At 42.9% G+C, this 11,635-nt stretch overlaps 1 protein-coding gene across 3 annotated transcripts in view; it reads right to left on the bottom strand.

Annotated features, from left to right (window-relative positions):
* Positions 1–57: 57 nt before the first annotated feature.
* The window catches only part of ccser1 (coiled-coil serine-rich protein 1), a 132,824-nt gene continuing 121,246 nt past the window's right edge, over positions 58–11,635 (bottom strand). For 2 of the 3 annotated variants that reach the window (XM_055039678.1, XM_055039676.1), the window contains exon 11: positions 58–1,290. In XM_055039678.1, the coding sequence (XP_054895653.1) occupies positions 562–1,290 (729 nt within the window). In that variant the 3' untranslated portion in view covers positions 58–561. The remainder of the gene's footprint in view (positions 1,291–11,635) is intronic. The other variant, XM_055039679.1, reaches the window with a different exon arrangement.

Here is an 11,635-nt window from a genome sequence, read left to right as displayed (position 1 = left end):
AGTCGGGTCCAAAAGTTCTTCAGCAGCAAATGGGTTCACTGTTACCTGCAGTCCAATAAAGAACTGAGCTTCAACAATGCAGACAACTTCGTCTTTTCATTCAGCTTCACCGCCGTGCTGCTTGGTGCAGATGGCCGAGCAGAGATATCACAGGCGATGTCTTTGTGTCAAAGTGTGAGTTTGAGTGTGGGTGACTGTGTTTGTGTGGAGTTTGTGTGTCTGTGGGCGTAAGCTCATCTGAACTGTCAGCATGACACGACGTGGGAGCGATGATAGACGGGTGAGTGCCTTTTTTCAATCTCACCGCCTGATGTGTGTGTGAGCATGTGTAAAATCAAGCAGATTTCTAAACAAGTGAATCAAGGGCTGGTCTGGATTGCAAAGTGATTGTAAGCGCAATGGGAGGAGGGATTTTTATTTATTTTTTTATTTTTTTAAGGGTGACTTTGGCGCGACTATAACGCAAGCAGCAGAAATGTTTTCTCCTAAATATGAACCCTTATGATAACTTAAGCTGATGATATGGCTGCTTATGGCTGGTTGTTTTTTTTTTTGGCATCCTCAACTGTCTCTCTGTGTGAGGGCTTGCAGTTCGGCCGTGTGCAGGGAATGCTGGAGGAAGACGTTTTTCCGGCTATAGCTATGCAGAGACAGAGGGCCGCGAGGTGGTTGTCCTAATCGGCCGGTGAACGCGGAGGAGGAGGAGGAAGAGGAGGAAGCTGACGAAGGTGTGGGAGGTGTTGGCGAGGCCCGGTCTGATGACGAGATATTTTGTGTGGAGCTCCCTCTGCTTGCGAGGCTGTGGAGGCTCGAAGAAGCGCTGGCCCCGACTGCACGAGGGATTAGGCTTGGTGGATGGTGATCCCCGCCTCCTCTCTTCACCCCACCGGACAGACTCGCTCCACTTCCTCCTCCTCCTCCTGGAGTTAAGGACTCAGAGGAGGAGGACACCCTCTCAGGCTGCTTGGATAAAGGAGGTGAAGCTGAGGTGGGACACGGGGGCTGATATGTACTGGTCTGGGCTGGTGCGGTGGATGAGATCTGGACGGAGGACGGGTCAGAGGAGCCAGAAGCCAGATTGCCAGAAGTGTTCCCAGCTCCCTGGTGGTGGCGCTCCTCCCTGGCAGCGTGGCGCTCCGCAGCAGCAGTGGGCCGACAGTGGTAGGGGTGGTGTTGGTTATAGTGGTCCCCTCCTTGTGCCACTGACGCTCCCCGCACCACCCTTCGCTCCCTTGGAGCGAGGCTGATGTTGCTGTTGCCGAGTCCGGACCACCGGCCTGGAAGGCTGATCTGAAAGAGGAGTACAGGAAAACAGACAGATATCAGAGAGACTTCACTGAGAGCAACTCACTCTGCTCTTTTTGGCAGCGAGTGTGTGACACAACCTGCCATTTTTCAAATGTTAGTCACCGAACAGGTCTGTCTCAGGAGAGTAGAGATTATTTGAGAACAAAACAGTCAGACAGAGAGAAATGAAGAGACAGACAACATGAGAGAGTTCTGTCCTGTGTTCACGATAGGTTGTTAATTGGATGACATTTGGAGAATCATCTCTTTGGACCTCTGTTGTCTCATCTAATTGTTTCTAAACCAACCATAGCTCTGCAACAAGCAAACCTACACCTTCAAAGAGAAGCAGAACATGGCAGCACATTTATGGAGATATGTTATTAAGGTAACATAATAAATCCTAACTCACAAGGCAATGGGCTCGCACTGTTTATCACACACACACACGCACGCACACACACAGAGACACAATAGGGAAGATGGCACATAAAGCTAGATGGCAGAAAAAGGAGCCACCTGTTCTCTTTCACACTCCACTGCACCCCCTTATGCAACATATCTCATCACTGCCCCTCTTCTCTGTAGCTCTCAATCTCACACACTTGCAGCCGAAATCACGCCGGGACCAACTGTGCAGTGTTCAGCAAAGAAACAAAATCTCATCTGACACTGAACCTCGAGGGAAAGTGAGCGGATTTGACATTTTCTAACACAATGGTTCTCTGTTTGTATGTTTTTTTTCCCTCTGTGCTCCGTGCATATGCATGAGCATGTGTCTGTGTAATATATATAGGCTCCTGGTGTGCATGGAGGCAGCATGGTGCCTATGTGCTTTCATTGTGTTTCCATGTACCCCAGCTTACAAATTAATGTAAAAAGAAAAACCATGTTGAACCTGTCAGCAGACATGTGATTAGCACACAGCTAACCTAAAGCATGAAGTGCTCAGACTGCCAGCTGGACGTGTGTTATTGTCGACCTGCAAACAGAGGAGAGCTGCCTGCAAACCAGTGACCACAAATGTCAAAGTAATCATACTTTCATTTTAGGAAGAAAAAAATGTTACTTCTTCTCTAAGATCACCACAACAACGTATTTACCAAATCTGATTGCATGACTCTGGGTATAGTTTTTGTTTGTTGGTTTTGTTTTGTATTTACTGGAAAGCTGTATTTCATTTTAAGATCAGGCTAAAGAAACCTGACTTTTTCCATTTTTCCTAAGTTAAAAAAGAAGATTGAAACATAAAATAATATAACTAGGTTAGTATGTTTAGAGGGAGTGAAGTGGCTCTCATTCTGGCTTTGGAAGACAGGACCAAATATTAGTATGGACAACTCTTACAATTATGTCCTCCAAAGTATTTTGTAGGGTGTGTGCTGTGGGAGTATAGTGTGCCAGAGATGCATTTAAAAACGACACTGTCTTTGTGAAACAAACACAAGAGCTGTTTTGTTGTTGGCAGAAAGTGTAGCTTAATTCCAGTAGGACAGGAATCTAAATCAAATGAATGGTTAATGACCAGATCTTTGCAAAACTTCTAAATCAAATCAATTGACACAATTCAGCTATTTCAGTCAGATGGTTTGGAGCAGAAATCAATCCAAAAGTTGCGGGACAGTGGGACTCGAGGACTGGAGTTGCAGACCCAGCCAACAGGTGCTGCACTTTGCACCAAATCTATAGGAAGTGTTCACAGATAGGACTCCACTGTTTGGTCACAGAGAAGAAAGACTCCATGCCTAGCAGAATAGTATTCTAAGTAGTTCAATTGAGCATCTTCTGCAGATTGGATGGATGAATAGACCTAAAAAAATGTTTTTTTATGTATAGAATACATCCACCCACCCATCCATCCATCCACCCATCCACCCACCCATCCATCCATCCATCCACCCACCACCCATCCATCCATCCACCCAACCATCCATCCATCCATCCATCCATCCATCCATCCATCCATCCATCCATCCATCCATCCATCCATCCATCCATCCATCCATCCATCCATCCATCCATCCATCCATCCATCCACCCATCCATCCATCTTCTTACACCCTCATCCCATTGGGGTTTGGAGGGGTGCTGGTGCCCATCTCCAGCTGTCAACAGATGAGAGATGGGTACAGTCTGACTGACAATCCATGTATATATATATATATATATATATATATATATATATATATAATATATATATATATATATATATATATATATATATATATATATATATATATATATATATATATATATATATATATATATATAATATATATGTATATATATATATATATATATATATATATATATATATATATATATATATATATATATAGCTGACTGGATAGCTCAATACATAAGGCATCAGTATATCACCCGAGAGGGCAGGGTTCGAATCCAGTCTGGGTCCTTAGGCAAGACCCTTCAAGCTACTTCCTACCTCATACCATGAGAGATACTAAGTTGCATAACATGCCGGCTCAGACGTCGCCCGGCCAAACAAGGTCTGCGTCAGGTGTTGGGGAACCAGAGCACCTTGATGACAAATGGGCTACTGGAACAAGACGGAAATGGGCGAGAGATGAAAATGTGGATCTGTTGGAATGCTACTACTCAAGTAACCCTAGTGAGAGAGGTTACATGCAAAGACTGGGGAAGGAATGGTTACTTCGACATCCCCAGTCAACACTAAGCACTAAACAACTAGTAGCTCAGTGTTCCAACATCCGCAAACGGCAACTGCTATCACAACTTGAGATTGACGAGATACAACACAAATGCTACGGCAAAAGGGAGGAACCCGGATGTCAGGACTGTGGGGACTTAACTACAAGTCCCCACCCAGTGAGGGGATACACGGCCCCAATGAGCGAAACAGAGCTGAACGAGACAGCTGCTGACCTGAGAGAGAGAATCATGACCCGAATGACAACCAGGCCTCCCGGCGCCAATTACAACGGCTGAGTGAAGTACCATCAGAAAGTCTCATTGAGAATGTGAATGCAGCATTGAGAACGATCCCTACCAACACCATAACAGAAACCAATGAGCTGATCTACAACTCAGCATCAGTGATCCTTGAGATACTTGGCTATAAGAGCAACCATGAGACCCAATACCCACCATGGAAAAGACGGTTAGAGGCTAAAATCAAGGTAACAAGGAGGGAAGTGAGCCAACTGTCAGAGCTCCACAAGGGTGCAATGAAAAGTACCCAGAAAGTACAGGCAGATGCCCATACCTGAAGCACTCGAGACTGCCAAACAGAGGCTCCAAGCCTTGTCCAGCCGCCTAAAGAGATACACAAGGGAGAATGAATCCAGAAGGATTAACCGGCTCTTCTCCACTCAACCAGCTAAGGTGTACTCTCAATGGCAGGGTAACAATAACAACAGAGCAGACCCACCAAGGCTGGAGACGGAACAATACTGGAAAGGCATATGGGAAAGGGAGGCGTCCCACAACAGCAATGCACAGTGGCTGATCTCTCTACGAGAGGACCACAGCAACCTCCCTGAGCAAGCCCCGGTAACCATCACTGTGACAGATGTCCAAGAAAGAGTCTCAGGTATGAAAAACTGGACAGCACCAGGGCCTGACATGATCCATGCCTACTGGCTAAAGAAACTCACTGCTCTCCATGAGAATGGCAGCCCAAATGAACCAGCTGCTACAAAGTGGGACTCACCCTGAATGGTTAACTGAAGGGCGGACAATCCTAATCCAGAAGGATCCATCAAAGGGTCCAGTCCCACCCAACTACCGACCAATAACCTGCCTCTCCACAACCTGGAAGCTCATGTCAGGCATCATAGCGGCCAAGATAAGCAAACACATGAATAAACACATGAGCACGGCACAGAAGGGTATCGGTGTAAATAGCAGAGGAGCCAAACACCAACTCCTCGTAGACCGCACAGTTGCCCGAGACTGCAAAACCCGACACACCAACCTGTGCATGGCTTGGATTGATTACAAGAAAGCCTATGACTCAATGCCGCATACTTGGATCATTGAATGCTTAGAGATGTATAACATCAACAGGACTCTGAGAGCCTTCATTGCAAACTCGATGAGGCTGTGGAAAACCACCCTTGAAGCCAACTGCAAACCACTTGCACAAGTGTCCATCAAATGTGGCATATACCAAGGAGATGCTCTGTCCCCGCTACTGTTCTGCATAGGCCTGAACCCCCTCAGCCAAATTATCAACAAGACTGGCTACGGATACCGACTCAAAAATGGGGCCAACATCAGTCACCTCCTCTACATGGATGACATCAAGCTGTACGCCAAGTGTGAGCGAGACATCGACTCACTGATCCACACCACCAGGATCTACAGCACTGACATTGGGATGTCATTCGGACTAGAGAAATGTGGTCGGCTGGTCACAAAGAGGGGGAAGGTCATCCACACAGAAGGGTCTCACTCCCAGAAGGAACAATAGCAGACATAGAGGACAGTTACAAGTACCTAGGTATACCACAAGCAAATGGCAACCTCGATGAGGTCACAAGGAAAGGAGCCACAGCTAAATACCTCCAACGAATAAGGCAAGTCCTGAGAAGCCAGCTCAATGGCAAGAACAAAATCCGTGCGATAAACAGCTATGCCTTGCCAGTAATCAGATACCCTGCTGGAATAATTAGCTGGCCAAAGGAGGAGATAAAAGCCACAGATATTAAGACCAGAAGCTACTAACAATGCATGGAGGGTTCCATCCCAAATCCAGCACCCTGAGACTGTACACGAGCCGCAAGGAAGGAGGCAGAGGACTAGTGAGTGTGAGAACCACTGTCCAGGACGAAACAACTAAGATCCATAAATACATCAGAGACAAAGCCTCAACAGACAATGTGCTCAGTGAATGTCTCAGACAACAGGGAACGGAGGTTGAGGTGCCAGAGATACCATCATGGGAGGACAAACCCCTACATGGGATGTACCACCAGCAAATAACCCAAGTGGCTGATATCAGTAAATCCTACCAATGGCTGGAAAAAGCTGGACTCAAGGACAGCACAGAGGCCCTCATCCTGGCAGCCCAGGAACAGGCCCTAAACACCAGAGCAATAGAGGCCCAGATCTACCACACCAGACAAGACCCAAGGTGTAGGTTGTGCAAGGAGGCCCCTGAGACAGTCCAGCACATCACAGCAGGGTGCAAGATACTTGCAGGGAAAGCGTACATGGAACGACATAACCAAGTGGCAGGCATAGTGTACAGAAACATCTGTGCAGAATATGGACTGGAAACCCCAAGATCAAAGTGGGAAACACCCCCAAAGGTGTGGAGAACGCCAGAGCTAAGATCCTGTGGGACTTCCAGATCCAGACAGACAAAATGGTAATGGCGAACCAACCAGACATTGTCGTAGTGGATAAACATCAGAGGAAAGCCGTTGTGGTAGATGTAGCAATACCAAGTGATTGCAACATCAGGAAAAAGGAGCACGAGAAACTAGAAAAATACCAGGGCCTCAGGGAGGAACTGGAGAGGGCCTGGAAGGTGAAGACCACAGTGGTGCCTGTGGTCATCGGGGCCCTCGGGGCAGTAACCCCCAAACTGGAGCAGTGGCTACAACAGATCCCAGGAACAACATCAGACATCTCAGTCCAGAAATGTGCAGTCCTTGGCACAGCCAAGATACTGCAGGAACCCTCAAGCTCCCAGGCCTCTGGTAGAGGACCTGAGCTCAGAGGATAAGAACCCCGCGGGGTGAGAAGGGAATTTTTTTTTTTTTTTTTTTTATATAATATATATATTTAAATATATTGTATATATATATATATATATATATATGTGTGTGTGTGTGTGTGTGTGTGTGTGTGTGTGTGTGTGTGTATTGAGATCCATGAAGTATTAATATTAACTCAACAAATATAACGTGACGTTAATTACAGAAATAGGCAAATTTTCTTTTCAACACCAGACAAGAAATCTTGCTCTGATGTCTGATTTCTACCTTTCAACATATGAAAGGATTCTGCATAGGTTAAGCTCTTCTTCAAGCTGCTGTATGAAGAACAAGATCAGGTAAACACATTCAAGGATGATCTTCAAGATGAAAGAAATGGGAACAAGGACAACCTCCTTCAGAACTACTTTGTTCATGATATGGATCCTCAGTTTGTGCGGTTTAACAAAAGAAAATGTGAAGCGATTGTCTGATTGTGTTTTTCCAGAACATCTTTAATGCTTGGATTGAAATGAGAAGAACGAGGAAAGAAAAAAGAATTGCATATCTAAAAACACCTAGTGTTATTGGAATAAATACTCTCAAACACAGTAGGTTGTTTTAAAAAAGGAGTTCAAAAAGGGCTCTCCTTGCTAAGTCCTTTGAACATCTGTTCTGCATGTCCCTCACATGCATTATACCACACCTTCGGGATAAAGGAACGCTAATTGATGCACTCATTAGCTTCAAATAAATAAAAACGTGAACTGAAGCTTAGAAATCTGCACTCTAGCAGCTGAGCTGCAATACGCTTTCATGCAACACTCTGCCAAAACATCAAACAGTGTCGTTGTCCATACAGCTTACTTAAAGAGCTTGGGGAGTGCATTCCTACTTTCTAATGGACTCTAATGGGTGGATAAACACTGCAACACCTCTCACACATTCCTTGATCTAATGAAGGGGAGTGAGAATTAACGCACCAGACACATTTTCAACATGGGGCGTTGTAAAGAAAACATGGGGGAATTGTTACAGCGTTGAATATCTGCTGTGCACTTGTCATTGTATGCGGGGCGGCTTAATTAGGGCTAAATCACTAATCTTATGAAAAAAACAAAAAAGTAGTTGTTTTTTACCACCCATAGACATCTGAGAAAACAACAGAAGGTAAGGCACAAATAGTGAGATACAAGTTGGCAGACGCCTTGGAAGAAAACAATTACCAGAGACTGCATTAAGTGCTGATTGAGGAAACATATGTTGTGTATCAAAGAGAGATTTCTGGTCCATCTGAAAATGATACCATGAATCATTTTCAATGGATCAAATAAAACTTGGAGGTTAAATTTGAGTGCATGTGGATATAATGTACACAGGTACAACAGGTTAAGGTTGAACAAATAGAAAAATACACAAAACACAGACAACCAAGGAAGAAAAGATAAAGAAACAGGAGGTGAAAAAGGAGAGAATTGGTGAGAAAGTGATTAAACACAAAGATAAAGAAAAATGACTTTAAAGCTGGAGCAAACAGCAAACTGTGGAGAAAAGAGAACAAGACTGATTTACAAACTCAGGTGTCCTTTCTCAAGTACACGCTCTGCGGCAACCAGGCTGCCAGTGTGTGTTTGTGTGCAAACACTCCGGAGAGTACCTCGGTCTCACACATGGTCCTAGGAATACACACATACACACCCACATGCACGAACAAGCGCAGACACAATTACACCCTCATACACACACCCAGACCAAGGCCAATCAGATAGGGCTCCACTAGAGTTCGTTTTTAGAAAAAAGCAATGGAGCCACGGACAAGTTTGCATTAGCAGATCCTTAAAAACGTCACTTGTATAATAATTGCCATCATTTGTCTTAGATAAGAAACAAATTAAAGGTCTATGTTTACATCGAGATGCAACTCCGAGAAATCTCAGTTCGACATAACCTGAGTAAAGAAAACAACGAAAGGCCGAGTCAAGTCAAGTTAAACCCCTCTACAAAATAAATGAAGCTTAAAAAGCAAATCTTTCCCACTGGGTTTAGAGAAGTTACACTTTTTCAGTATTAATTATTTATCTTCTTTGATGCCGCACACATTATCAGATCTAAAAGATAATGTGGATCTTTGGAAGAGGAAAACACCGGAAAAGCAGCTTTGTGAAAGTAGTCACATCGCTTTAACTTTTTTTACATTTTGTTGTATTACAACCACAACCATTAATGTATTTTTGGGGGAATAGAACAATGGAAAGTCGCATAAAACTTTGAATAAGAATTAAAAGACCAGGATTTTTACTAAGAAAAAAATCTGCTGAAAAGTGTGGCATGCATTTTTATGAAGTCACAACTTTAACCCTCCCACGGTCTTTAGACCCCACAAGGTTTTTACTGTGCGCGGTCCGGTTGGGTCACACTGACCCTGCGTACGATTTTACAAAGGTCTGACGGGACAACCCTTCTGCTTCCATGCCCTCTGACCATGACGTTTTTGACACTTCTCTTGAAAGTCGGACAAAGCAATGTCAAAAAAACAATTTTTTGCTGCTAATAAGACCTTTCTTTTGGACTTAAATCTTGACCAGCTATGTACTTTAAGAAACTTTAATTTTTCCATTCATTCTCAGAAAACGTGTCTGCACAGCATGAAGCTGCCACCACGTTGTAGGCTTGGAAGCTAGAGGGCATTTCTACACTGTTGGACAGTGCAGAAATTATATTTTATTGCATTATTTGTGATGGTAAAAGCTTGGGATATTGTTCCCTAAGAACAAGGAAGAGAAGGCACCTGAATGATTTTCCAAGGGACTACAATTAAATTCTCATTTGGCAATAATTAAAGACATGATTTTCTAATGCATAAAGAAACTTTAAATCATTCTTTCTTACTCCACCAACCCTTATACTAGAAAAGTATTTCACTAATCCGTGTGTGAATATTCAGGATTTATGGGAAAAACTAACTATGTAGCCTCTGAATGATCACTGTGGTTCTCAAAGGACATAAACAGACAAATAAACAACTTGGGGTAAATTTATCAAAAATGTTCAAACTTTTGTCAAATATTCTGTTGCACCGTTTCCTGCTGCATAAAACCTTACAGTACATTAACAATGTAGGTGAAAAATAAACGAAGTGCTACATAAAGCTGAGAAACAAGATTTCAGTTCCAATCGAATACAAGAATGCTTTAACTAGCATTTTCCAAGATTTATTCTGAGTAGAAAAATTGACTTTTCACAGACATGCTGTGCTCCGAAGAGTCTCTGAGGGCAGTTAACAGGATAAATCATCCAAATACAATCAAACAAAAGGCGAAACTAAGCCTGGGTTTGCCGTCTCAAGGCACTGGAATGCCTTCACTTTGAACTTGCTGGTTTTTATCGATACATGAACTGCTCAGGAAGTGAATCTCTATTGTACAGCCTGTAGCAGAATCCTTTCCTCACTTCACTCATTTAATTTTGTCTTTCTTATATTTTTCAACCTTTGTCAGCATGCAATACACTGAGTTAGTAAATAAGTAGAATAACTGCATTAATTTTGACGTTGTCATATTTGTCAACCTTTGTCAGCATGTAATACTCTGAGTTAGTAAATAAGTAGAATTACTGTACACAACATTTTTGCATTTTTATGATTCTGATTCTCAAAGACAACTAAAAAAAACAGAAGAACTAGACTTTAAATGCAGAGCAGCACATCATAAAAAAAAATTGAAATGTTCCTTTCTCCTTTTACCAGTTCACTTGAGAATAAAAGACAATGACGAGTTAAAATATTTTTGGCAGAAGCTTTTAAAAATATGATTTTAATAGAGTCTGCAAGTGCACACGTCAGATCATCTAGTAGAAGCACATATGATACAATTCTGAGAGTTGTGAGGGATGCAAATAAATCCCAATGCAATTACCCAGAATAGGCTAACTACCGTAAACATCAGGCTGGCTGCACGGGAATTAAGGATGTAATATGTATTCTTTGAAATTCCTGCCCTCTTCCCCTACAGTCAGCAATGCAGCAGGTTGTTTCTTTTGTTTTTTTTCCCACTTCATCTGAATTATCACCAAACTAAATGTTTAACCTACTTGCTTGTCAAGAACAGCTTTAGTCTTCCTGAATCTGACACTTTCTGGCCCACTTTTGAATGACACTAATAAACATAAATATGGCAGGATTATCCTCTAAATCCAGGAATGAAAGGCTTCTGTTAAATGTGGCCAACTGCCCATTAGTTTGGAAGTAAACGCAAAGCAATATATAATCATTCATTTGCATTTTTTATTCAACACAAAAAAATCTTCTTAAACTTTGCTTCTTTGTAGACACATAAAGTCTACAGAGACGCAGCACCTTTTAGCAAACAATGAAAGGTGCTGAAAGGTGATTGTCACAATCACCGCTAGTCTTTTTGAATTTGCTGCATTTGCTGCATATCAATAGAAATATGAGCAAATTTTTCACAAAATGCATCCAAAATGTCCCAATTCCATTCAGTCAAACTTTGAGCTGTATCTGTGACGATGTAAACACAATCCAATAAAACCATGGAATACCATCTTTATTTCACTTTATAGTCCAAAACAGATGTGCCCTGTTTTTATTCAGCAGTGCATAAGTTAACCATGATAGCTACTGAATCTCATATAGAGAAGACAGAGCA

This window comes from Poeciliopsis prolifica, unplaced genomic scaffold (genome assembly GCF_027474105.1).
Source record: "Poeciliopsis prolifica strain line A6 unplaced genomic scaffold, Auburn_PproV2 SCAFFOLD014, whole genome shotgun sequence".
Classification (NCBI taxonomy): Eukaryota; Metazoa; Chordata; class Actinopteri; order Cyprinodontiformes; family Poeciliidae; genus Poeciliopsis; species Poeciliopsis prolifica.
Note: the sequence above shows the minus strand (reverse complement) of the source record. Positions and strands in the feature narration are given on the sequence as shown.